Source organism: Amblyraja radiata, chromosome 6, assembly GCF_010909765.2.
Source record: "Amblyraja radiata isolate CabotCenter1 chromosome 6, sAmbRad1.1.pri, whole genome shotgun sequence".
In the NCBI taxonomy this organism is placed as follows: domain Eukaryota; kingdom Metazoa; phylum Chordata; class Chondrichthyes; order Rajiformes; family Rajidae; genus Amblyraja; species Amblyraja radiata.
Genome location: NC_045961.1, coordinates 100019553 through 100047497, shown reverse-complemented (window position 1 = coordinate 100047497; position 27945 = coordinate 100019553). Strand labels below are relative to the sequence as shown.

At 46.2% G+C, this 27945-nt stretch overlaps 1 protein-coding gene across 3 annotated transcripts; it reads right to left on the bottom strand.

Annotated features, from left to right (window-relative positions):
• Positions 1-1128: 1128 nt before the first annotated feature.
• On the bottom strand, positions 1129-26508 carry akap17a (A-kinase anchoring protein 17A). 3 transcript variants are annotated; one of them, XM_033023338.1, is made up of 5 exons: positions 26498-26508; positions 14353-15131; positions 12235-12383; positions 8392-8623; positions 1129-5552 (listed from the first exon to the last, which is right to left on the bottom strand). In XM_033023338.1, the coding sequence occupies exons 2-5, from the start codon at positions 15112-15114 to the stop codon at positions 4476-4478; spliced, it is 2220 nt and encodes a 739-aa protein (XP_032879229.1). In that variant the 5' UTR covers positions 15115-15131; positions 26498-26508; the 3' UTR covers positions 1129-4475. The 3 variants fall into 3 exon arrangements, with proteins under 3 accessions (XP_032879229.1, XP_032879228.1, XP_032879230.1); XM_033023337.1 differs by lacking the exon at positions 26498-26508 and adding an exon at positions 26359-26473 and having other exon boundaries at positions 14353-15135; XM_033023339.1 differs by lacking the exon at positions 26498-26508 and adding an exon at positions 26359-26473 and having other exon boundaries at positions 8392-8620; positions 14353-15135.
• Between the last annotated feature and the right edge of the window lie 1437 nt (positions 26509-27945).

Here is a 27945-nt window from a genome sequence, read left to right as displayed (position 1 = left end):
TACGGCCCCTCCGACCACCACCAATCACTCACACACATTCACAGTACGCCCATACTTATGTAACCCTCTATCCTGGTTCCCTTCAGCAAAGTTTTATCCTCTTATTTGCCCAGAGTTTTCACTCTACCAACTTAGAAACATAGAAAATAGGCACAGGAGGCCATTCGACCCTTTGAGCCAGCAGTCATTTATTGTGATCATGGCTGATCGTCCCAAATCAATAACCCGTGCCTGCCTTCTCCCCATATCCCTTGATTTCACTAGCCCCTAGAGCTCTATCTAACTCTCTCTTAAATCCATCCAGTGATTTGGCCTCCACTGCCCTCTGTGGCAGGGAATTCCATAGATTCACAATTCTCTGGGTGAAAAAGTATTTTCTCACCCCAGTCTTAAATTGCCTCCCCTTTATTCTAAGACTGTGGCCCCTGGTTCTGGACTCACCCAACATTGGGAACATTTTTCCTGCATCTAGCTTGTCCAGTCCTTTTATAATTTTATATTTTTCTATAAGATCCCCCTCATCCTTCTAAACTCCAGTGAGTCTAATCTTTCCTCATATGACAGTCCCACCATCCCAGGGATCAATCTCGTCTGCCTCAATCACAAGGATGTCCTTCCTCAAATTAGGTGACCAAAACTGTACACAATACTCCATATGTGGTCTTACCAGAGCCCTATACAACTGCAGAAGAACCTCTTTACTCCTATACTGAAATCCTCTTGTTATGAAGGCCAACATTCCATTAGCTTTCTTCACAGCCTGCTGTACCTGCACGCCAACTTTCAGTGACTGGTGTACAAGGACACCCAGGTCTCACTGCACCTCCCCCTTACCTAACCTAACCCCATTGAGATAATAATCTGCCCCCTTGTTTTTGCCGGCAAAGTGGATAACCTCAAAGTGGAAGAGAAAATTGGACAGGAAACGCATGCCATACACAAAACATTTGATAAGATTATTGACAAAAAATAAAGTTTACATTTCAGCGTTAGATACATTTTAATCGATTCGTGCTTTGAACATTTGAAAGATTGAGAGGCATGCCTATTGATGACTTTTCATGAAGTTCCTTAAATTTATTTTAATTTTTTTTTTTTTTTTTTTTTAAAAGACAAATGAGAAAGGCATTTCAAAATAAACTTTTTTTTACTGGAGGATGCAAACCATTGACAGTTGTGCGAAAAAAACAAAATAAATACAGGACAATTCTAATAAATTTGGTGAAGACTAACATTCAGCAAATGATAGGTAAGAGACAAATGGCAACAAAATGGCATTTATTATGCAATTTTGAATGAAGAGTTTGGTACAGAACAGGAAATACACAACACTGAAAACAAGGCGACACATCAAGGTCACCATTGAAGCTAAAAACAAGTTCCGGGCTTTTGTTTGTAAATTAAATTCTCAATGCTTATATATGCTCTACTACTCAGCCATCAAATTACTGAGAGAACTTTCAGTTTTAAAGTGAAATTTTAGATACACTCACACAGATCGAAGGTTTCATTGCGAGGCTGTTGTCGACTAACTGGACAAAACCTCTTTTGGGCCATCCAAATACCAGTACTCTACGAGTGAGCTATTTGTAGATTATTTAAGCCTTCTGAAAAATTTAATATTAATCTTTCTGGATCTAATGTCATTTGATAAAGAGTAAAAATTGGGTTTTCAGGGTTTTTTAAGCTGTTTGAGGGCACATCAATGGCAAGTGTGAATCAGAACTGCTTTTGACCCAAGTGCACTGCAGTTCCCGACCTTTAATTGAGGTTGCCTTTCAAATACCACACCAGAACAAAAGACAAAACAAAAGAGTAATCAAAGCGATCACATTTGTATCATTTAGGGAAATATCCCAGTTAAGGTGATGTTTTTGGAGTTGGGGGGGGGGGGGGGGGGGGGGTTGGGGAAATGAGATGCACCGTTCCATCCAGGTCCTCCCTCCTACCCACCCCATTGGGATCTCGGTTGACGAGGCCAAGGGGAAAGAGGAGAGGGTGCTGCAGAAAGTCACACCAGGGGCTGGTCTTTGCTATCGTGGATGCAGGTGCAAAGGGAGGACCCCACGGCGTGAGATCGGAGTCCCTGGAGGAAGGGGCGGGATCGGAACCTCGAAACGAACCTCGGGGTGGAGGAAGAGGTCGGAGTCTCGAGGTCGGGCTGCGGTGGACTGGCCGTGTACCCGAGGAGCTGGCGTGAGGAGGGGGGGGCTGCTGAGAACTATGGGGGACCTAGCGTGGGTGGGCCGCCGAGAACAAAGGGGGATCCAGAGGGAGGGAGGGGGAAAGATGGAGGACAGAGAAGGGATGAGTATTTTTTGTAACTTTGTTGGCACCTTTGTGGCGACACTTTTGTGCCCTTTATATACAAAAACAAAGAATTTCACTGTACCTAGCTACATACAAGTGACAATAAAGTATCATCTTCGTCAATCAGAAGACAAAAGGGTGAAAACAGATGAGAATTCAGTACCCGTTCAATAACTAATCTACTTGCAACTCAGATTGTTCACTCACCATGAGCTGTAGTGTGCGGAAAGGAACTGCAGATGCTGGTTTATACTGAAGACAGGCACGAGGTGCTGGAGTAACTCAGCGGGCCAGGCAGAGCAACCTCACCTATTCCTTTTCTCCACAGATGCCCGGCCTGACCCGTTGAGTTACTCCAGCATCTCGTGTCCATCAGCGGTAGTTTCTGACTGGAAGATGCCAATATGTTAACAACACTGGACGTCCATTTTCTTGCACTAACACCAGCAGTTACCATCAGTAGTTTTCGTGTTGATCGTCTATCCAATTCAAAACATTATGGAGCAGGATGCTTCACTTTCTCAGTTGAGGTATAGAAAATAGTTTGCTCTATGATGAAACTAACTGTGACTAGAGCTATACTGTGAGGATTACACAGCATTTGAAATAGCTACCAAAAGCTAAATCATCAATCAAAATGTGGCACAGATAGTTTGTTTTAAAAAGGATTGCTTGACGGTTTGGTCCCATTACTTTAAAACTGGAAAGCTTCAGTGAAATTACAATCTCTCTCAGAAGGACATCGAAAAGATTTAAAAAAAAACCCAATGGGAGGCACATTTGGAAATCAGAAATACTTTCCATTCAACTTCAAATGGCTGAACACAAATACAACAAACCCGGCTCTGTGGTGGGTCTTGCAGGAGCAATCCACTTAACCCTGAAAATACCTGTACAAGGTAAAGACAGTCCAATCTTCTAATGGATGGGAGGCTGAACTGGATGTCGCATGCAAGGTGAACTTAAGACAGCAGCCAGTCAATAGCTGAGCTAGAGACTCCTGCATTCGTGCTTGGTTGGTAGAACGGAAAAGGTTCCAACACATTGGGGAGCTTCAAGCTTCTCTATGTTGAACAGACAGGATGCGAATTACTCGATGCTATGCAGTCTCCACACCATTCAGTTACAGAACTGTGGATTTCTCAATGGTAACCCGGTAGTTTTGTTCTTCATAATGTCTGCTTTCTCTTCTCAACCACTGAACTGCAAGTCAGATCTCGCTACTTACCCATCCCTCTGACTTTGTGATGGGCCATTAAAATATACTTTGCTCCCAAACAGGGATCTTGAGCAGTTGATGCCTATAACTTAAATCTAGCAGCTTCGTCTAATGCCAATTTCAGGTGGCCATCTTCTACACCAACAGTCAGGGCTAGCTATACTGTCCGCGCCAAGTTGACAATGAGCAGTTAATGTTTGCCGAAGGAAGTCAGGAAATGGCTTGATCAAGTGGTGAAACTCCTAACACCGACCATACCCATGAGAGGCACTGCCAAGAACTTCATGGAAATATCAGCCGCATAAACCAAGTTTGCCACTAATCTTTCGAGTGTATTTCGATTCTCAAGGGCATAGGGTGCATAATAAATAAGCGTGGTGAAGTGTTAATTGAAACGAACGTGACATGAGCAGCAGTTCACAGGAGATAATAAAACATGTACAGCATTGACTAAAATTCATCATGGGATAAATGCCGTATGCAACGGATTGCCACAACACAACCACTGCACACTTTCTAAATACTGCCTTGCAATAATAATTTGCAACCAAAACACAAGTAGTTACCGAATTTACATCAAAACGTTGGAACTTTATCAGGGAACTTTGCAAGGACCAAACAATTACAATGTTAAAGAATCGTGTAACTGTTGCCAGGTTCAGTGAAGTACAGTGCTATCCCGTGTTGTCAGAATCTGTGATTGTATGCCTTTCCTGTTTCTGCCCCTTCCACCGGAACAAAGGAGACTTCTTCAATGCAAACTTACTACTTCAAGTGACATTTGCCTCAATGGTTTTAATTGGAATTGCCACACCGGGCGATTATTCCGAGCTGTATTTGTTAACCAAACCGTCCCAGGCGCAGGTGAGCCTCTGACTTGTTGCTGTTGAGTCTGTTACTCTCCGGTTTTGCCCATGGGGACAGCCAGCATTGCGGCCGGCTTTGACTACCTCCGATGGCGGCTGCGTCCTTTGCTGGAGCCGCGCTCCTCGCCAGAGTCTCCGCGGCGCCGGACGCGGTCCCTGCTGGCGCTCCTCGGCCGACGGGGCCGTTCCCCGCTCAGGCCGGGCCGCCGCCGCTCGGCGCTCTGATTCCGTTCGCGGCTGGATCCCCACCGGCAGCGGGGGCGCTCCCTGCTCTTGCAACGCCTCCGCTCGCGGCTCGTCTCCCGCCGGCCCCGGCCCTGCTCGCTGCCAAGGTCTCGCCAGGAGCGGCCCCGCTCCCTGCTCGGGTCCCGGGCGTGCCGGCCGCTCTCCTTCCTGGTGCGGGTCTGGTGCCGGCTCCATTCCCTCTGGTGGCAGCTGCTGTCGCTGCTGGACTCCCTCCAGTTCCTACTCCGCTCACTGCTGCCGCTGCTCTTGCGCGAGCCCCGTCCCTTGTTCAAATCCTTTTGCAACTGGTGGCCTTCAACGTTGGCGGGGTTGCTCTGCGGCTCCTTCTCTTTGTGGCTCGGCCCGTTCTGGCATTTACCCTTTTTACCGCAGCGTTCCTGGGAAGAACGCCCTTGGCTATTAGCCGCTCCCGTCGTACACTGCTCGTTCTGAGCAGGCTTGGTGCCGCTCGGACGATCGGCCGGACTTGTATTTATTTGCGCCGGGGCTTGGTCCGAATTATTGACATACCTTCCAGCCGTGTCTGGGTGCCCATTTAGGTCCTTGTTGAGCGGCACATTCTTGTGGATTACAGCCGCCTGACCTGCAGTGCGATCAACGCTTGCCTGGGCGGTGGTGGCAGGGGCAGTTTCCAGCGCTGGGGACGCACTGGCAAGGGGCTTCATCGCCACTTGGTGTGCGTGGCAGGGCTTCGACTCTTCCCGTCTCTGCTGGCTCTGACTTTCCTTCCGCTTGAGGTTCTCCAGCAGTTTCTCCCGCAGCTCCTTCTCCTTATGCTGCAACTCCACCACTCGCTCTTTCTCCTCTTCCACTTTCCGCAGCTCGGTCTCTTGCTGCCGCCTCTTTTCCTCCATTTTGTGTAGCCGGGTTGCTTCCACTTCCCGTGCCTCAAGCTCCTGCTGTTTACCAGCCTGCAGGGAGAGGTCAAGATCATGGGAGTTAAACCGTCCATTTAAAAATGAGAAAGAAAAGGACGCGAGCTATTAAAAAAGACACAAAGACACAAGATTTTTCAAATTTGTTGCGGCACATTTGGATAGCAGTAACAGGATCGGTCCGAGTCAGCATGGAATTACAAAGGGGAAATCATGCTTAACTAATCTTCTGGAATGTTTTGAAGATGTAACTGGGAAAATGGACAAGGGAGAGCCATGGATGTAGTATACCTGGACTTTCAGAAAGCATTCGATAAGGTCCCACATAGGAGATTAATGGGCAAAATTAGGGCACATGGTATTGGGGGTAGAGTACTAACATGGATAGAAAATTGGTTGGCAGACAGGAAACAAAGAGTAGGGATTAACGGGTCCCTTTCAGAATGACAGCAGTGACTAGTGGGGTACCGCAAGGCTCGGTGCTAGGACTGCAGCTATTTACAATATATATCAATGATTTAGATGAAGGGATTACAGGTAACATTAGCAAATTTGCAGATGACACAAAGCCGGATGGCAGTGTGAACTGTGAGGATGCTATGAGAATGCAGGGCGACTTGGACAGGTTGGGTGAGTGGGCAGATGCATGGCAGATGCAGTTCAATGTGGATAAAAGTGAGGTTATCCACTTTGGTAGCAAAAACAGGACGGCAGATTATTATCTAAATGGTGTCAAGTTGGGAAAAAGGGAAGTACAAAGGGATCTGGGGGACCTTGTTCATCAGTCAATAAAAGAAAGCATGCAGGTATAGCAGGCAGTGAAGAAAGGCAGGTTGGCCTTCATAACAAGAGTATAGGAGCAAAGAGGTCCTCCTGCAGTTGTACAGGGCCCTAGTGAGACCACACCTGGAGTATTGTGTGCAGTTTTGGTCTCCAAATTTGAGGAAGGACATTCTTTCTATTGAGGGAGTGCAGCATAGATTCACAAGGTTAATTCCCGGGATGGCGGGACTGTCATATGCTGAGAGAATGCGGCGGCTGGGATGTATACTCTGGAATTTAGGATGAGGGGATTTTATTGAAACATATAAGATTATTAAGGGTTTGGACACACTAGAGACAGGAAACATGTTCCCGATGTTGGGGGAGTCCAGCACCGTTTAAGGTTAAAGGGGTAAGCCATTTAGAACCGAGATGAGAAAGCACTTTTTCACACAGAGAGTTGTGAGTCTGTGGAATTCTCAGCCTCGGAGGGCAGTGGAGGCCGGTTCTCTGGATACTTTCAAGAGAGAGCTAGATAGAGCTCTTAAAGATAGCGGAGTCAGGGGATATGGGGAGAAGGCAGGAACGGGGTACTGATTGTGGATCACATTGAATGGTGGTGCAGGCTCGAAGGGCCGAATGGCCTACTGCTGCACCTATTGTCCAATGAGTTACCCTGCAAGACATCGCCTATCCATGGGCGTTTTGAGTTTGGACCTTTCTTCAAACTGAATGTGGTGGGGGTGGGGGGTGAGGGAATATGATTGAATAGTAGGAGAGCAGCAGGATTCACAGAGGGGCAACAGTAAGACATGGAGATAGGTGGAGAATTTCTGCAAAGTTTCAGATTTTTGAAATGAAGCAGTAAAATGGAGACACAACAAAACTGCAGATGTTGGAACCTTCAACAAAACACTGAATGCTGGAGTATTTTGTTGTGGAGGGAATAGATAAGCAACCCTTCGGGCTGTGACCATTTGTCAGACTGATCGCCGGTCAATGCCAACTCGGTGGGCCAGTTTCCACTCTGTATCTCTAAACTAAACATAAGGGCCTGTCCCACTTGCATGCGATTGCGTGCGTCTGACGTGACCAAACGGAATTCACGCGAAGTTCGCACGTGACGCCATCTGCGTCATACTTACCAATCAGCTGGGCAGGAGGCAGGCCGACTGAATTTGGGCGTCGCACGGCGTTGGGCGGTGACGTCATCACACAACGCCACGTCGGCCGGTGACGTCATCGTGCAACGCCACGCGCTAGGCTTACGCCATCAAGACGTTGCGTATGACCGCAATGCGCCTGTGTGTCGACAGGCCGTTGCCGCGCAAAGATTTCGGACACTGTCAGATTTTCGGAGCCCTGCGCGATGTCGGGACCAGCCCCGCACAACTCCGCTCTTCAAAGTGGGACCGGCCCCGCGCGGCCATACGGTGCCCGTACGTCTCAAGCGACCACGTTTGTCGCGCCAAACGCATGCAATCGCATGCAAGTGGGACAGGCCCTTTAGGCTCCAACATCAATATAAATGCTTTTGAAAAATCACACAATATGGCTCCCATTCCAATAAAAAAATCCTGTAAGTACTCACACTTTATGTATGTGTGTGGGAAGCTTACTGCCTTGACAACAAAACTTTAAACAAATGCTTCCAGATCAAATCTGCACTTTAGCAGATCACCTGGTCCGCTGGCAATAATGGACACTCCTATTTATAAAGCTTTCTTCAGTAAATCCAATCCTATTTTTGTTAGACAAGGGTATTAAGGGATACATAACCAATGTGGGTGGATGGAATTTAGATACAGATCAGACATGCTCTTTTAAGAAATAAAAACTTGCACACATATTAGAACGGTCCATATGTCTTTCCAGCCAAATCCTTTTGAATTGTAGTCAGTGTTGAGTATAAGGGATGGTTACATCTATTTGAGGTTTTGTTGATGGAAGAGTTTTCAGGTTTGGCAGGATAATTTTGAAGCCCTTATGTTTTACCAAAGATTACTAGGGGCTTAGCAGCAGCAGCTCAAGACAATAAATCTAAAGCAGACAGAGTGCTGCCAGTCATCCATGCACACCATCTGCTGACCAGACATAATTCCTATGCACTCACCTTGGCTCTGCTGAGCAGCTCTGCGATCAGCCGGATAGACTGCAGGTTCCTCTGTGCCAGCAGCAGCTTTCTTTCCTCCAGAGCTATTTTCTCCTGCAGCCTTTTCTGCTCCTCGCGTTGCAGCTTGCGCATGTTCCGCCGCTCCTCCCGCTCCTTCTGCTTCTGTTCCCGCTTCCTGACCTTTTCTTCTCTCTTCCTCTCTCTCTCCTGCTCTTCAAACTCTCGCTGCCTCCTGGAGCAAACAGAAAGAACGAGAAATAAGGCCGCTGGCAAGCCCAGGCTGCGGGATCTGTAATTTGAGGAGCGACTGTGCACTGGCTGGAGCTCCAACATAAAGCAAGTGGTGAGAAGAACAAACACCTAAACGTTGCTGCCTATCCATGTTCTCCAGAAATGCTGTTTGTCTCGCAGTTACTCCAGCACTGGTTCAGTTTTTTCTTTGCAAATCAGCATCCGCGGTTCCTTCTGTCTACTTACTAAAAATCTCTTGATCAATTGTAAATTAAAATTATTTGCTTTTATTGTTGTTGGATTACAGCCATAATTAGGCCCACTACATGTAATAAACAGTACGTACTGAAGTCAATTATATACGTTTTAATTGCATTGAAGTATTCCTGCAAGTTAGATAACATCAAAGAAGATGAAGCTTACCAAAGTATCTGAACGAGTGTAAAACAACTATTAGGCCCTCTTTAAGCAGATTTGGGCCAACACAAAATAGCAAAGTTTCCACATTAACATGGCAGAGATTCAGATTCAACTTTAATTGTCATTGTCAGTGTACCGTACAGAGACAACGAAATGCAGTTAGCATCTCCCTGGAAGAGCGACATAGAATATGAGCAATAAATACATCTATTTACATGCATACAGTCATAGTGTTTTCCTGGTGGGAGGAGTGTCCGGGGGGGGGGGGTGATTGGCAATCACCGAGGTACAGTGTTGAGTAGTGTGACAGCCGCAGGGAAGAAGCTGTTCCTGGACCTGCTGGTCCGGCAACGGAGAGACCTGTAGCGCCTCCCGGATGGTAGGAGGGTAAACAGTCTATGGTTGGGGTGAGAGCAGTCCTTGGCGATGCCGAGCGCCCTCCGCAGACGACGCTTGCTTTGGACAGACTCAATGGAGGGGAGTGAGGAACCGGTGATGCGTTGGGCAATTTTCACCACCCTCTGCAGTGCTTTCCGGTCTGAGACAGAACAGTTGCCATAACATACTGTGATACAGTTGGTAAGGATGCTCTCAATGGTGCAGCGGTAGAAGTTCACCAGAATCTGAGGAGACAGATGGACCTTCTTCAGTCTCCTCAGGAAGAAGAGACACTGGTGAGCCTTCTTGACCAGAGTTGAGGTATTGTGGGTCCAAGAGAGGTCATCGGAGATGTTGACCCCAGGAACCTGAAGCTGGATTTTCAAGAAGAGAATTTCAAGCTGTAGTATACTCTGACTTGTTTGTGTATGGATGAGTGAAGCTATCATGACCATATTGTCATGAATATTGTCAGAAAGTATACTAATGCATCAAAACAGCCAACTGGGCCCTCACCTGTTGATAATCCCGCAACATTGTTTTGAATAAGAAGAAAATGACTGAAAAGAACCCAACTGAGCCAATACTTATCCACTCAATCAAGGCACTACAAGACATTAAGATCTAGCCAACATCCTACTCCTGGGACATGCTTATGCACAAACTGCCTGCTGCTTTTCCCATCTTACAACAGGAAAATGACACGATGCTGGGTGGAAGATTGCAACCTTCACGTGGTCCGACCTGTTTCAACCAATGCAATCAACCTGGGGTGTACAATCAAATAAGATCAAATAGTACAAGCAATGCACGCCATACGCCAGAAGAAGAAGACGTGATGCGCTTTGTTCATTAGTGTTCAAGAAGGAACTGCAGATGCTGGAAAATCGAAGGTAGACAAAAATGCTGGAGAAAGTCAGCGGGTGCGGCAGCATCTATGGAGCGAAGGAAATAGGCAATGTTTCGGGCCGAAACCCTTCTTCAGAAGGGTCTGAAGGAAATAGGCAACGTTTCGGGCTGAAACCCTTTGGGGTTTGGCCCGAAACTTTGCCTATTTCCTTCGCTCCATAGATGCTGCCGCACCCGCTGACTTTCTCCAGCATTTTTGTCTACCATTAGTGGCAGGAGTAGAATTATGCCATTAAGTTTGCTCTGCCATTCAATTATGGCTAGTCCATTTATCTTTTCCTCTGCCTTCTCCCTATAACTCCGGACACCCGTACTAATCATTTGAGGCATCTTGAGGATGTGAACGGTGCTATATCAATTCAAGTTTACCTTTCAATTATATTGTTTCCCTTCTTCTCTGCGGTGGGCATCGTAGGGCTGAATGAAGCTATCAAAGCAAGCAATTTCACATGACAAAGACGTCGTACTTCAGTCACTATAAAAAACGTTTCTACACAAGAGCCTGAAAACTTTGCTTCCTCACTTTGCAAGTTTAATGTGCCCCAATCCCCATAATGAGTATGTGCTTTTGAAATTAATTTCAAAGGAACAAAAACAAAATGAATTCCTTATCTAACTAATCCAAGCCGATTCCACTACTTTCACTGCTGTCCTGCTTAGATTCACTGTTACATAGAAAATAGGTGCAGGAGTAGGCCATTCGGCCCTTCGAGCCTGCATCACCATTCAATATGATCATGGCTGATCATCCAACTCAGTATCCTGTACCTGCCTCCTCCATACCCCCTGATCCCTTTAGCCACAAGGGCCACATCTAACTCCCTCTTAAATATAGCCAATGAACTGGCCTCAACTACCTTCTGTGGCAGAGAATTCCAGAGATTCATCACTCTCTGTGTGTAAAATGTTTTTCTCATCTCGGTCCTAAAAGATGTCCCCCTTATCCTTAAACTGTGATCCCTTGTTCTGGACTTCCCCAACATCGGGAACAATCTTCCTGCATCTAGCCTGTCCAATCCCATAAGAATTTTGTAAGTTTCTATAAGAACCCCCCTCAATCTTCTAAATTCTAGCGAGTACAAACCGAGTCTATCCAGTCTTTCTTCATATGAAAGTCCTCACATCCCAGGAATCAGTCTGGTGAACCTTCTCTGTACTCCCTCTACGGCAAGAATGTCTTTCCTCAGATTAGGAGACCAAAACTGTACGCAATACTCCAGGTGTGGACTCCAATTTTGCATCCAATCGTTATCACCTTTTCCACAGCCTACAATGGACCATTGTGGGCTCCACCTTTTCGTGATCAAGGTTGCTGGCTTTGATTTGTTCTTTATCATACCTTTCATTCATTTGTTCTTCGTACCTTTTCATACCTCTAATTTCCCTCTCCCCTGACTCTCAGTCTGGAGCAGGGTCTCGACCCAAAACCTCACCTGTTCCTTTTTCTCCAGAGATACTGCCTGACTCGCTGTGTTACTCCAGCTTTTTGCGTCTGTCCACCCGATGCCAAGTCAGATCAAGTGACAGATGTGACGGTGAACTTAGGGTATCAATTACCTGCGGTCCGTGTTACAAAGGACAGATGGTTGAATAAAGGATAGCTCGGTTGCTGACAGCTTGGATCAGTCACTTGTAAAAAGCAATCTCAGCAGGTGTGTTACCCTGTGGAAAAGTCATTGCCCCCCCCCCCCCCCCCCCCCCCCCGACTATTAGAGATGTAGCAGCTACAGCAAATTAAATAATGCATCACCTACACAGCAGGCATCCCTTTTAAAGGCAAAACCAACCTCTCTCCTACTATTGGGAGTAGCATAATTTTCCCTCCTTGACTCAGCAACAATGTTTGTATGTCTGCTGTAAAATACTGTTCAAGCGCCGATGTTATCTTAGCCAAACCCGGTGTACCTTTCCTCGTCCTTCTTCCGTTCTTCTTCCTCTTTCTCGCGGCGTTTCTGCTCTTCCCGCTGCAGTTCCAGCTCCTGCAACTTCTGCCGCTCCAGCTGCCTCCTCCTGATCGACAAGTCGCTCAGGTGCTTTGTTGTGTCAAATGTCACCTAGGATACGAGAATGCTTCTTTTAAAAAAAAGAAAAATTCAGCCCTCATTTTCTTCTCAAAATGTCGAGATAAAGGACAGGTCAGGTTCAGAGGAATATGGGTCAAACGCAGGCAGGTGGGGCTAAGGTAGATGGGACATATTGGCCGGCGTGGACAAGCTTGGCCAAAGGGTCTGCATCCATGCTGTATGACCTCTGAAGGGAAATTGCCACTTTCTGTGACTGCCCACCATTGCCTTACTCAAGCATATTGATTCACTCAATACCGAGCAACCTGCCCTGCCCCAAAATTGAGTGGTGGGGGGGGGGGGGTAGAGAATTAAAATATGACGCATGTGGAATTTCACAATGCTGCAGAGGTAAAGTTGCATCCTCACTGCGCCAGAGACCGGGGTTCTGGCCAAGACTACCGGTGCTGTCTGTGCAGAGTTTGTACATATTCCCTGTGCCCCGAGTGGGTTTTCTCCAGGTGCTCCACTTTCCTCCCACATTCCAAAGATGTGCAGGGTTGTAGGTTAATTGGCTTCTGTAAATTGTCCCGAGTGCGTAGGACAGAACTAGTGCACGGGTGACTGCAGGTCGGTGCGGAATCTGTGGGCCAAAGGGCCTATTTCCATGCTGTATCTCTAAAACTAAAAACTAAAGGGCCTGTCCCACTTAGGCTATTTTTAGGCGACTGCCGGCGACTGTCATAGTCGTAGCGGGTCGCCGAAAAACCGGCGACTGGACCCCCCTTCGAAATAAAATTTGAAATAGAATAATTACTTTAACAACAAAACCAAAACGAAGTCAGCACTGGCGACAACCTACGTTAACCTGGTGACAGCTACGACAGCAACTACGTGAGGAGAAGTCAAGCTACGCTCATTGGCGTCAAACCCACTGTCGCCGACTGTCTCCGAAAATGTTTCAGCATGTTGAAAATCCAGCGGCGACCAGAAAGATGCTACGACCCTTTGGGCGACTGAGGAGACGACTCGCGCCCATACAGGAGACACCCCGACGACCATGTGGCGACAGCCTAGTCACCTGTAGTCGCCTAAAAAATAGCCCTTGGGCTGAATGGAGGTTCTCTGCAAAATGGCCAACTAATCCAAGATTAGTTTCAACAATGGGCTTTCTACTTGTCTCTTTAGCTCTGTGGCAAATGTACCCTCACTGTACATATTGCAGCAGACCCCTGGGCTGAGGCCATCTCATTTAGTTGGGTTAGCAATGTAGAATTAATATGCCCAACAGCTCAAAGTGGGAATGTTTTATAAATGTGAATAAACAGCCTTAACTTTTATTTTAAATAAAAATCCCATCATTAATTAAATTCCGTGTGTCATAGAGGTGCACCATCAATCTTCCGCCCACAGCCGCGCCCGTGGCAGATTGGCGGATTGAATTCTCTGGAACTCTAGCCCGGCCATAAGCTATTTCCGAGGACGACTTTGCAGGCCGGTATCTCGCACCCCCTTCCCCCCCCCCACCCACCCCATCCGAGGCCATGACCCCCTTGTTGATTCGGCAAAATTGATAATATGGCAAGGTTGTGGAACCAAGGGTGCCGTGAAATGGGTGGCGGACCTGTACCACATGGCCTCACACCTCTATCATTACTCTGCTTGTCGAAGATGCGATGCCCAAAACTGCACAGAATACATGAAGCAGATTAAAGGGCGGCATTTGGTAGAGCGCTGCCTCACAGCACCGGAGCCCCAAGTTCGATCCTGACCTTGGGCGCTGTTTGTGTGGAGTCTGCACGTTCTACCTGCGGTGGTGTGAGTTTCTTCCGGGCGCTCCGGTTTACTCCCACATACCAAAGACATGCAAGTTTGTAGGTTAATTAACCTCTGTAAATTGCCCCTAGTGTGTAGGGAGTGGATGAGAAAATGGTATAACACAGAACAAGTCGGCATTGTCTTGGAGGGCCAAAGGGCCCCCGTTTCCATGCTGTATCACCAAACTAAAATAAGCACTGACCTTTATGCTGCAGGCCACTGCTTTAGCATCATCACCTTTGTACAGCAGTTTCATTCCTCTCAAGGCATCCATTGCCTTTACAAACCCTATATATTCCTGGTACTGGACATAGGCTTCAAAGTTCAAATGACCACCGAAGCTGAAGGTGTGAAAGTTCTTCCCGGTCATCTCCTCCCTGTAAGGGTCCAACATTGGGATGTCCACGTTCCGAATCTTGCCAAAGGATTCAAACACGCTGCGAAGGATAGAATCACTGGGCTTTTCCGAGCTGGGGTTCTTCAGTGCAAACCACTTGCACGGCAGTCCTTCCAAATGGATAGTGTCCGGCCTCTCTCCCGGTAAAGTCTCGTTTACGTCTTTGGCATCCCGGAAGAAAGAGTCCCAGTCATGACGAGTCGGAAAGTCTATTTTGACCTCCGCTGCACGTACTTTTAAAGTGTCCGTGAAGCCACTGAGTTTAATAGTCTTGGCGTCCAGCTTGGACAGGAAGGTTTTCACCATGTTCTTGTTTTCAACCTCGCCCTCGAAGCGAACAAAGTCCATTGTGCTCTTGGACACGCGGAGTGTGGCAAACTGCTCGGGGTGGACCATGCATTTGAGTCGCTCCATCACCTCCCAGTTCGATATGGATTTCCCGGGCTGCTTCAGCTGAGGGAGCGACACGCTGATGGTCAGCTTGGCGATCGGCTTCAGGAACAAACCCTGAGGGGCAAACAGCTCGACAGCCTCCGAAGTATCATGTACGATTGTAGCAGCCATCATTGACACTGGTCAGGAACCTAACTGGAAAAGAAAATAACGCAAGTTAATTGGAGCTCAACAACTTTTGTGTCAGTCATACAGCGTAGAAACAGGCCATGTCTTTTTTTTGTAAACCAGCAGCATTTGCATTTCCTGGTTTATCCAGTTGATACTTACTGATTGCTTTGATAAAGCAATTACTTTCCGATTTCCTTTGCAGAGTTGCCAAGTTTTGTCAGAGCATTTCAGTATTCTCGTACCTGAAAATCAGTATTTTGCTGCGGAAATCAGTGTTTTTACGCGGTGCCATTTTTTTAATGTGCGGTCATACCCATGTAAGAGTACAAGAATGCATAACTTTGCTACCAATTGACATGTCTTCTATGCACCTTACTTGAGAGTGCATTCATTGCCATCTCTTTGTATACTTCTGTTTGAACGGCTGCTTCCTGCTTTTAGCACCAGATGATGATGTAGAAGCAATTTTAGAAGCCTCCCTCTCCCCCTCCTACCCTCCCTCCCTCTTTCCCTACCACCCTCCCTTCTTCCTATTTTTATCTCCCTCCCTCTCTCCCTCCCCTAACAGTCTGTGACCCATAGCGCTGCGGCCATAGCACTATGTGTAAAGCCCATAGTGCTATGTACTGGGAGCGCTATTTTTAGAACCCATAGCGCTGTTCGTTCAAACTCCCACGCGTTAAACTGACAGCGCTATTTAAACCTGGAGCGGGACAGGCAGATCAAAGCTTCCAGATCTTGAAATTTAAAATACTAATAGATTTAATCTACTATAATTTTTAGAGGTACAGTATGACTTTTTTATATCCTTGCATTTTTTAATCAGCAAGATGAAACGGGGTCGGGCTGATTTAAAAATAATCCGTATTTTAAAAAGCAAATCCGTACATCCGTATTCTGATTGCATTTCCATACAAAATACGGAAAATCCGTACTCTCTTTCCCTCCCTCTCACTCCCACCCTCTCTCCCTCTTGGCAGCTCTGTTTCCATGATCACCCTTTTTTTTTTTTTAATCAGACCCAAAAGATTTTATGGCCACAGAAATGCAGTGTGTCCACTCACAATGCTTCAAGCTTCACAACAGTTAGCAAAGTAAGGCATTCCTTGACTGCCATTTTTTTATGTCACCAAATAATTAGCAATTATTTTTCCATTAGCAACCCTCCTATTCTAGAATCAGAGAGATACACCACAGCGAACACCATCGTGTTCACGACTCAAATGCCTCGTCTGATCAATTCAATCCAAACTTTTCTCCTTGTGCAGAGTTTAGCAGTTTCTTTCCCCTTGGGCGGCACAGTGACGCAGCGGTAGATTTGCTGAGGTGCAGCACCAGGGACCTGGGTTCGATACTGACCATGGGTGCTGACTGGAGTTTGTACGTTCTCCCTGCCACCACGCTGGTTTTCTCCGGGTTTCTCCCAACATTCTAAAATGTCCTCTGTAAATTGTCGCTAGTGTCTAGGAATGAACTAGTGTGGTCAGCGTGGACTCGGTGGGCCGAGCTTTCCTGTTCCCATGTTGCATCTCTCAAAATCTCAATGAATTTTCCTGCCGATTCTGTTTTTCAGGTCTTCCATGCAGATCGCAACAACTAACTCGCTGTTTAAAGAAAACCTGTTTAATGGTGTCTCAGGCAGCAACTCAAGAGTTGATACCTACTGCATTAAACAAAAACAGTAACCTTATCACCCAGCTGTATAATAAATTTTCCAAAAAAGCCGTTAAGTTTAAAGGGAGCTGAAATTGCACAAGTACCAACTCCTTTTAAACCCAGGCTTCATTCGCACAAAGATAGAAACAAAATGCTGGAGTAACTCAGCGGGTCAGGCAGCATCTTTGGAGAACATGAATAGGTGACGTTGCGGGACGGGACACTTTCTCAGACTCTTATCTTGTCTGCTCCTTTGACCGCACATTCTGCTTTCACTCTGGGTGCCTGGCACACATTGGGACTATTGAGCGAGCGAGTCACACGCTGTACTATCAACATTTCTGACTGATCGGACGCCAGGTTATCAAGGTTTTATTGCACCGTCTCCAACTTCCCCATCTGCTCTCTCCAAACTAAACATCTTCTGTTAACTAGTTGTCACACAGAGCTGGAGTAAATGGGTTCTTCTCATGCTGGTATGATGCAACTAGTAGCTTCCACTAGTGGGAGAGTCGAGGACCAGAGGTCATAGCCTCAGAGTTAAAGGACGTTCCTTTAGGAAGGAGATGAGGAGGAATTTCGTTAGTCAGAGGGTAGTGAATGTGAAATTCATCGCCGCAGAAGGCCGTGGAGGCCAAGTCAATGGCAGAAATAGACAGTGCCGTCAAACATTCATCATTTGTTAACCCACACATTCCTTCGATTATCCTCTGGACTCCCCTCCAACGCCAACATATTCTTCCTCAGATATGGGGCATCTCTGGAGTACATTTCCTGTTGGGATCTTTCTTCAGACCCTGCTAACTTTATGCAGTCTGGCCCATATGCGAGTCAAGATTTTTTTCCATTCACATATGTACCGAAATGGAACAATGAAATTCTTACTAGCGGCAGGTTTGTAAACCTACCATATTGAATAGATATAATACACAAACTTAAAAAGAGTTCAATAAATTTGGAAAACCCAGTACAGTGCAAAAAAACAAACAAACCACAAAGCCTCTCGGAGCAACAAGGGAAGTTGAGGATGGAATAAAACTAAAAGAAAATGTGTATAACATAGCAAAGAGTAGTGGGAAGCCAGAGGATTGGGAAACTTTCAAAGACAACAGAAGGTAACACAAAGGGCAATGTGAGGTGAAAAGATGAAGTACGAGGGTAAGCTGGCCAAGAATATAAAGAAGGATAGTAAAAACTTCTTTAGGCATGTTAAGAGAAAAAGATTAGTAAAGACAAATGTGGGTCCCTTGATGGCAGTAACAGGTAAAATTATTATGGGGAACAAGGAAATGGCTGAAGAATTGAACAGGTACTTTGGTTCTATGTTCACTAAGGAAGACACAAACAATCTCCCAGATGTACTAGAGGACAGAGGATCTAGGGAGACAGAGGAACTGAAATAAACTTGCATTAGGCAAGAAATAGTATTAGGTAGACTGATGGGACTGAAGGCTGATAAATCCCCAGGGCCTGATGGTCTGCATCTCTGGGTACTCTAGAAATTGTGGATGTATTGGTGATGCATCTAGTAGATTGCTCTAGAAATTGTGGATGCATTGGTGATCATTTTCCAATGTTCAATAGATTCTGGATCAGTTCCTGTGGATTGGAGGGTAGCTAATGTTATCCCACTTTTCAAGGAAGGAGAGAGAGAGAAAACAGGGAATTATAGACCAGTTAGCCTGACATCGGTGGTGGGGAAGAAGCTGGAGTCAATTATTAAAGAAGTCATTGAGAAGAAGCTGTTCCTGAACCTGGACACCACTGTTTCGGACTCTGGTAACAGCGCTGTGGCTGATTCCTGACTATGTGTTACTCAACTCGAGGGAATTAGGAATTCCAGTCAATACCTATATCCTGTGATTGAATTACAAAAAACTCTCACCCCCTGCACTTCCCATGAAATGCAGCAACAACTCGGACAGCTGATCGTCCAAACATGCACTGAAATAAACAAGAGAGCTAATCTGCAACCAGCTGCACATATTTTGTTCACCAACTTTATCTACACTTTCAAACAATCAAGGAATGAATTGACCTCAGCAGCAGGGATAAGAATCTCTAGGATTCTTCTGTGGAACCAGGCAGAGGTGATGAATTAGCAGTGTACCTGGATTACAGGCTGCTAACTCTAAACGCTTGCAAGTGGACAACATTGGAATTGACGTTCTGAATCCTTAGGAAATAAAATTATTATTAATGCCTCTTGCTGTAATAAGAATTCTTGGGTGGCATGCAAAAATAAACTATTCATTGTATCCAAATTAAGCAATTTGAATTCTGATCTTCACTGCCAATTTAAAAATTGTTGTAATTTTTAATAATCAAAATGAAAAATGAACCCAAACAAACATGATAAAGCTAATTAAAAATATTTTGCTATTAACATTTTTATAATTTTTTTTACACCACTCAACAGAGTGTGGGAGGAAACCGAGAATATGGGAGAAAACCCACGCAGGTCACAGGGAGAACGTGCAAACTCCGTACAGACAGTACCCATAGTCGTGATCGAACTCAGGTCTCCGATACTGTAAGGCAGCAACTCTACCGCTACACCATGGTGCACCCTCTCCTCCCCTTGTCCTGTTGAACTCAGAACAACGATTAAGGGATTACAAGGCAATGTTCAAAATTAAGCACTAATTATTAAAGTTTCCAATGGCATAAGAATAGCATGATAATGAGATACGTAAAGAGAAAGTCTTGATATCTTATCAGACTTTCAAAACTACAGAATTTTTAATTGGTTTTATTATGGAGTCATTCCATCAGAAGGCCATTCACGCCATCCATGCCAGCCTCCATTGCATCGATCTCAAGAGTCCCATTCACCCATCCTTTTCCCATCGGCCTGCAAATTATTTTCTCTCATGCCGATATGGTCCTTTCAGACGGCGCTGGATTTAGAGTTTAGAGATCCAGCAGGGAAACAGGCCCTTCGGCCCATCGAGCCCACACCGACCATCAATCACCAGTTCAAATTAGTTGTGTTAGCCCACTTCTTACATACTAGGGGATATACAGAGGCCAATTAACCTAGAAACTCATGTGTAGGAAAGAACTGCAGATGCTGGTTTAAATCAAAATGTTGGAGTAAATCACCGGGACAGGCAGCATCTCTGGAGAGAAGGAATGGGTGACGTTTCGGGTCAGGTCTCGAGAAGGGTCTAGACCCGAAACGTCACCCATTCATTCTCTCCAGAGATGCTGCCTGTCCCGCTCAGTTACTCCAGCATTTTGTGTCAACCTATAGGGAGGTTGCACGAAAGGTCACTGGGTCAGAGGGCTCGACGCACGGAGCCGCTAAATCCAACTGGAGGACATCCGTCACTTCTGGTATATGTTATTAATGCTAGAAACGCGTACTTTCCTACCTGTTAAACACCGCCAAAATGTTGAATGTTTGCGCTGAAAAAAATTGTGGGAGTCGGGGTAAGTGTTAGAGACATGTACCCAACTTCAGAATTCCAAACGTGAAGCGAAATGAAGGTATAGAGAAGCGAGAACTGAAGGGGCAACAGCAGCTAAAGTGCTTGATAAACATTGGAAATATTGGGAATTATCGCGTTTGCTCACTGCATTTCATCAAGTAAGGCATTATTTGTGTTTTTTCTTGATTCCTTTGGTATCTAAAAAATCTCAGAAGTGATAAATCTGTCTGTAAATTTTTCTTCAGATGCGTTTTCATTTTGTATGTAAAAACCCACGGGAACTATGGGCGATTTAAAAAAATTACAGCCAGATTTATCACTTCTGAAACTTTTTAGATGCCAAAGGAATCAAGAAAAAACACCTTAGTTGATGAAATGCAGTGAGCAAACGGCCAATGTTCGCCAAGCACTCTGGCTGTTGTTGTCCCTTCAGCTTTCGCCTCTATCTGTCGTCATTTCTCCTCACTTTTGGAATTCTGAAGTAGGCTAAATGTCTCACACGCTTATCCCGATTTCCATAATTATTTACAGCACAAAAATTGACAATTTCAGTGGGTTTAAAGGGCCCGCTACGCTGGAAACAATGGTAAATGCCTACCTGCAGTACATCGCGTGTAATCCATTTGGAGTAGCGGAGCAACAGTACGGGTCATGGGTCGTGACCCGACTGCCGTAAAACCTCCCTATAAACTCATATAACTTTGGGATGTGGGAGGAAACCAGAGTACCCGGAGGTAACCCATGCAATCACAAGGAGAATGCGCAAACACCACACAGACAGCACCTGAGGTCAGGATCGAACCCGGGTCTCTGGCACTGTAAGGCAACAACTATACTACTGCGCCACTGTGCTGTCCAACACATACACGGCCTGCAAATGCCAACTCACACCAACTGTTGAACTTGAGTCCACAAAGCAGGGTTTCAAACCAAAAAGTCAACAATTTATTGTGTCCTGGAAACACAAGAAACTACAGATGCTGGAATCTTGGGCAAAAACAAATTGCTGGAGGAGCTCTGGCAACATTTGTGGAGGGAATAGACAGTCTATATTTTGGGTCGGGACCCTTCTACTGAGGGGAGTTCCTTTCCTCTTACAGATCTGAAGGGTCCCGACCTGAAATGTCATGTGATAGGAGCAGAATTAGGCCATTCGGACCATCGTCTACTCCACCATTCAATCACGGCTGATCTATCTCTCCCTCCGAACCCCATTCTCCTGCCTTCTCCCCATAGCCCGTACTAATTAAGAATATATCTATCTCTGCTTTAAAAATATCCATTTACATGGCCTCCACACACTTCTGTAGCAAAGAATTCCACAGATTCACCACCCTCTGACTAAAGAAATTCCTCCTCATCTCCTTCAATTCTGATGCGATGAAATCTTGTCCTAGACTCTCCCACTAATGGAAATATCCTCTCCACATCTGCTCTATCCAAGTCTTTCACTATTTGTTGCTTTTCAAAGAGGAACCCCCCCCCCCCCCCCTCATAAACTCCAGCAAGAACAGGCCCAGAGCCAACAAATGCTCATCATAAGTTAACCCATTCCTGGGATCATTCTTGTAAACCTCCTTTGGACCCTCTCCAGAGTCAGCACATCCTTCATCAGATACGGTGTGCAAAATTGCTCACAATACTCCAGATGCAGCCTGACCAGCACCTACTGAGCCTCAGCATTACACCCTGTTTTTGTTTCGAACCCTCTTAAAATAAATGCTAGCATTACGTTTGCTTTCTTTACTACTGATTCAACTTGCAGATTACCTTTTTGGGAATCCTGCAGCAGCATTCCCAAGTCCCTTTACACCTCCGATTTCTGCATTTGCTCCACATTTAGAAAATAGTCAACGCCTTTATTCCTACTACCAAAATGCATGACTCCTATACTTTTCCATTCACAGATGTCGCCTGACCCACCGAGTTCCTCCAGCACTTTGTGCTCCACACTAGATTAATGAATCTGCAGTTCCTTGTGTATTCTTTTAGCTGCTGCTCGGCCCACTGAGTTCCTCAATTACATTGTACTTTGTTTTACTCCAGATTCCAGCATCCGCAGTCTCTTGTACTGAAAATGTTCATTTTTCTCACGCACATGGATTACAGGCTACTAACTCTAAACGCTTGCAAGGGAACAACATCAGGATAGATTTTCTGTCTCTTGTGTGTGCGCGTGTTGTGTGGGGGGGGAGGAGGTTGTAAAAGAAGAGTGCAGGGGCATAGAGTGGACTGGAGCGGGATGATCTTAAATGTGTGAGCGTAGAGACAGAGGGGTGTAAAATGAGGGTAGAAGCAATAGGTAGCAAGGTGAAAAGTAAAAGTGGCAGGCCGGCAAATCCAGGGCAAAAATCAAAAAGGGCCACTTTTCAGCATAATAGAATAAGGGGTAAGAGTGTTGTAAAAACAAGCCTGAAGGCTTTGTGTCTCAATGCAAGGAGCATTCGTAATAAGGTGGATGAGTTGAATGTGCAGATAGCTATTAATGACTATGATATAGTTGGGATCACGGAGACATGGCTCCAGGGTGACCAAGGCTGGGAGCTGAACATCCAGGGATATTCAATATTCAGGAGGGATAGACAGAAAGGGAAAGGAGGTGGGGTAGCGTTGCTGATTAGAGAGCAGATTAACGCAATAGAAAGGAAGGACATTAGCTTTGAGGATGTGGAATCGATATGGGTAGAGCTGCGAAACACTAAGGGGCAGAAAACGCTAGTGGGAGTTGTGTACAGGCCACCTAACAGTAGTAGTGGAGTTGGGGATGGCATCAAACAGGAAATTAGAAATGCGTGCAACAAAGGTAAAACAGTTATAATGGGTGACTTCAATCTACATATAGATTGGGTGAATCAAATTGGCAAGGGTGCTGAGGAAGAGGATTTCTTGGAATGTATGCGGGATAGTTTTCTAAACCAACATGTAGAGGAACCAACGAGAGAGCAGGCTATTCTAGACTGGGTATTGAGTAATGATGAAGGGTTAGTTAGCAGTCTTGTTGTGCGTGGCCCCTTGGGCACGAGTGACCATAATATGGTTGAGTTCTTCATTAGGATGGAGAGTGACATCGTTAATTCAGAAACAAGGGTCCTGAACTTAAAGAAAGGTAACTTTGAGGGTATGAGACGTGAATTGGCCAAGATAGACTGGCGATTGATTCTTAATGGGTTGACGGTGGATATGCAATGGAAGGCATTTAAAGACTGCATGGATGAACTACAACAATTGTTCATCCCAGTTTGGCAAAAAAATAAATCAGGGAAGGTAGTGCATCCGTGGATAACAAGGGAAATCAGGGATAGTATCAAAACAAAAGATGAAGCGTACAAATTAGCCAGAAAAAGCAGCCTACCAGAGGACTGGGAGAAATTCAGAGACCAGCAGAGGAGGACAAAGGACTTAATTAGGAAAGGGAAAATAGATTATGAAAGAAAACTGGCAGGGAACATAAAAACTGACTGCAAAAGCTTTTATAGATATGTGAAGAGAAAAAGATTAGTTAAAACAAATGTAGGCCCCTTGCAGTCAGAAACGGGTGAATTGATCATGGGGAACAAAGACATGGCAGGCCAATTGAATAACTACTTTGGTTCTGTCTTCACTAAGGAAAACATAAAAAATCTGCCGGAAATAGCAGGGGACCGGGGGTCAAATGAGATGGAGGAACTGAGTGAAATCCAGGTTAGCCGGGAAGTGGTGTTAGGTAAATTGAATGGATTAAAGGCCGATAAATCCCCAGGGCCAGATAGGCTGCATCCCAGAGTACTTAAGGAAGTAGCCTCAGAAATAGTGGATGCATTAGTGATAATTTTTCAAAACTCTTTAGATTCTGGAGTAGTTCCTGAGGATTGGAGGGTACCTAATGTAACACCACTTTTTAAAAAGGGAGGGAGAGAGAAAACGGGGAATTACAGACCAGTTAGTCTAACGTCGGTAGTGGGGAAACTGCTAGAATCAGTTATTAAAGATGGGATAGCAGCACATTTGGAAAGTGGTGAAATCATTGGACAAAGTCAGCATGGATTTATGAAGGGTAAATCATGTCTGACGAATCTTATAGAATTTTTCGAGGATGTAACTAGTAGAGTGGATAAGGGAGAACCAGTGGATGTGTTATATCTAGAATTTCAGAAGGCTTTCGACAAGGTCCCACATAAGAGATTAGTATACAAACTTAAAGCACATGGTATTGGGGGTTCAGCATTGATGTGGATAGAGAACTGGTTGGCAGACAGGAAGCAAAGAGTAGGAGTAAACGGGTCCTTTTCACAATGGCAGGCAGTGACTAGTGGGATACCGCAAGGCTCAGTTCTGGGACCCCAGCTATTTACGATATATATTAATGATTTGGACGAGGGAATTGAATGCAACATCTCCAAGTTTGCGGATGACACGAAGCTGGGGGGCAGTGTTAGCTGTGAGGAGGATGCTAGGAGGCTGCAAGGTGACTTGGATAGGCTGGGTGAGTGGGCAAATGCATGGCAGATGCAGTATAATGTGGATAAATGTGAGGTTATCCACTTTGGTTGCAAAAACAGGAAAGTAAATTATTATCTGAATGGTGGCCGATTAGGAAAGGGGGAGATGCAACGAGACCTGGGTGTCATGGTACACCAGTCATTAAAAGTAGGCATGCAGGTGCAGCAGGCAGTGAAGAAGGCGAATGGTATGTTAGCATTCATAGCAAAAGGATTTGAGTATAGGAGCAGGGAGGTTCTACTGCAGTTGTACAGGGTCTTGGTGAGACCACACCTGGAGTATTGCGTACAGTTTTGGTCTCCTAATCTGAGGAAAGACATTCTTGCCATAGAGGGAGTACAGAGAAGGTTCACCAGACTGATTCCTGGGATGTCAGGACTTTCATATGAAGAAAGACTGGATAGACTCGGCTTGTACTCGCTAGAATTTAGAAGATTGAGGGGGGATCTTATAGAAACTTACAAAATTCTTAAGGGGTTGGACAGGCTAGATGCAGGAAGATTGTTCCCGATGTTGGGGAAGTCCAGAACAAGGGGTCACAGTTTAAGGATAAGGGGGAAATCTTTTAGGACCAAGATGAGGAAAACTTTTTTCACACAGAGAGTGGTGAATCTCTGGAATTATCTGCCGCAGGAGGTAGTTGAGGCCAGTTAATTGGCTATATTTAAGAGGGAGTTAGATGTGGCCCTTGTGGCTAAAGGGATCAGGGGGTATGGAGAGAAGGCAGGTACAGGATACTGAGTTGGATGATCAGCCATGATCATATTGAATGGCGGTGCAGGCTCGAAGGGCCGAATGGCCTACTCCTGCACCTATTTTCTATGTTTCTATGGCTATGATTAGTGTGGAATGAGGGGAAAGGAGTGAGGGGAGGGGACAGGAGGGGAAGGGACAGGAGTGAGGGGAGTGGAATTGAGGGGAGTGGAATGGAGGAGAGTGTAGTGTAGTGCGAGTGATGGAAATGGCGTGGAGGGGGAGCAGAGGGGGATGAGGAGTGGGAGGGGGCAGGGACAGGAGGGGAGTTGAGTGCGATGCAATGGAAATGAGGAGGAGGGGAAATGGGGAAGGGGGGATGGAAAGGGAAGGAAAATGGGGAAAGGAGAGGGGAAATGGGAGGAGAAAGGGGTGAGGGAAGGAGAGGGAAAGGGGAGGGCAAATGGGAATGGGAGGAGAAAGGGGAGAGGAAAATGGGAAAAGGGGAGAGGGAAATGGGGAAAGGGGAAATGGGGAAAAGGGGAGAGGGAAATGGGAAAAGGGGAATGGGGAAAGGGAAATGGGGAAATGGGGAAAGGGGAGAGGGAAATGGGGAAAGGGGAAAGGGAAATGGGGAAAGGGAAATGGGAATGGGGGAGGGGAAATGGGGAAAGGGGAGGGGAAATGGGGGAGGAAATGGGGAATGGGGAATGGGGGGAGGGGAAATGGGGAAAGAAAGGGGCGAGGGATGGAAATGACGGATGGGGAGAGATGGAAAGTGTCGTGTGGTGGAATGAGGGGAGTGAGGGGGAGGAGTGTGGCGAGTGGAGCGGAGGCCAAACGAAGGGGACGTCGCTCTCACTCCCCCTCCCCCCCCCCTCCCCCTCCAACAGCTGTAGTGACCGGTGACCAGACGGATCCCGGCCTCTCCGGACTGACCCGGGGAGCCCCGGCGGCCCTCACCCTCCCTCCCTCCCTCACTCACCTCCTCCTCCTCCTCCTCACACGGACCGACCGACAAGTCGCCGCCTCCACCCGCCGCCAGCGCGACCCTCCACTCACCCAGGACCTCTCCGGCGCGACCACCCATCCACCCAGGACCCCTCCATCCTCACTCCGGACACCTAACGCCGGCCTCTTGCTGAAACCTCACTGTGTGCTGAGAGGAGGAGGGGGGGGGGGGGAGGGGACACACGCTTAATTTAGGGGGCCGTGAATACATACCTTTTTAACGTTGCACTCAGCTGGACGAGAGACAGGGACATGCGTTCCGACTAAATGTCGGGGGATGTGGCAGGGCGACTAAGGAAGGCCGCTGCGCATGCCCAGTCGGCCCGCGAAGGCGTGCGGCGGCCATCTTGGTGAGGGCGAGGGGGGAGCCGAGCGGAAGCGGAAATAGCCGATGGTGGCTGAGTTGGTGTCTTGTTTGGATCCATTCATAAAGTCGGTCAGAAGGGATAGGAAGTAGATTCAGGCCATTCGGCCCATCAAGTCTAACCCCATTCTCCTGCCTTCTCCTCATAACCTCAGACACCCGTAATAAATTATTATCACCATTATTATTATTATTATTATTATTATTATTATTATTATTATTATTATTATTATTAACAAACATCTCCAAGTTTGCGGATGACACTAAGCTGGGGAGCAGTGTTAGCTGTGAGGAGGATGCTACGAGGCTACAAGGTGACTGGGATAGGCTGGGTGAGTGGGCAAATGCATGGCAGATGCAGTATAATGTGAGGTTATCCACTTTGGTGGCAAAAACAGGAAAGTAGACTATTATCTGAATGGAGGCCGATTAGGAAAAGGGGAGATGCAGCGAGACCTGGGTGTCATGGTACACCAGTCATTGAAAGTAGGCATGCAGGTGCAGCAGGCAGTGAAGAAGGCGAATGGTATGTTAGCATTCATAGCAAAAGGATTTGAGTACAGGAGCAGGGAGGTTCTACTGCAGTTGTACAGGGTCTTGGTGAGACCACACCTGGAGTATTGCGTGCAGTTTTGATCTCCTAATCTGAGGAAAGACATTCTTGCCATAGAGGGAGTACAGAGAAGGCTCACCAGACTGATTCCTGGGATGGCAGGACTTTCATATGAAGAAAGACTGGATAGACTCGGCTTGTATTCGCTAGAATTTAGAAGATTGAGGGGGGATCTTATAGAAACTTACAAAATTCTTAAGGGGTTAGACAGGCTAGATGCAGGAAGATTGTTCCCGATGTTGGGGAAATCCAGAACATGGGGTCACAGTTTAAGGATAAGAGGGAAGTCTTTTAGGACCGAGATGAGAAAATCATTTTTTACACAGAGAGTGGTGAATCTGTGGAATTCTCTGCCATAGAAGGTAGTTGAGGCCAGTTCATTGGCTATATTTAAGAGGGAGTTAGATGTGGCTCTTGTGGCTAAAGGTATCAGGAGGTATGGAGAGAAGGCAGGGATGGGATACTGAGTTGGATGATCAGCCATGATCATATCGAATGGCGGTGCAGGCTCGAAGGGTCGAATGGCCTACTCCTGCACCTATTTTCTATGTTTCTATGTTTCTATTATTATTATTATTATTATT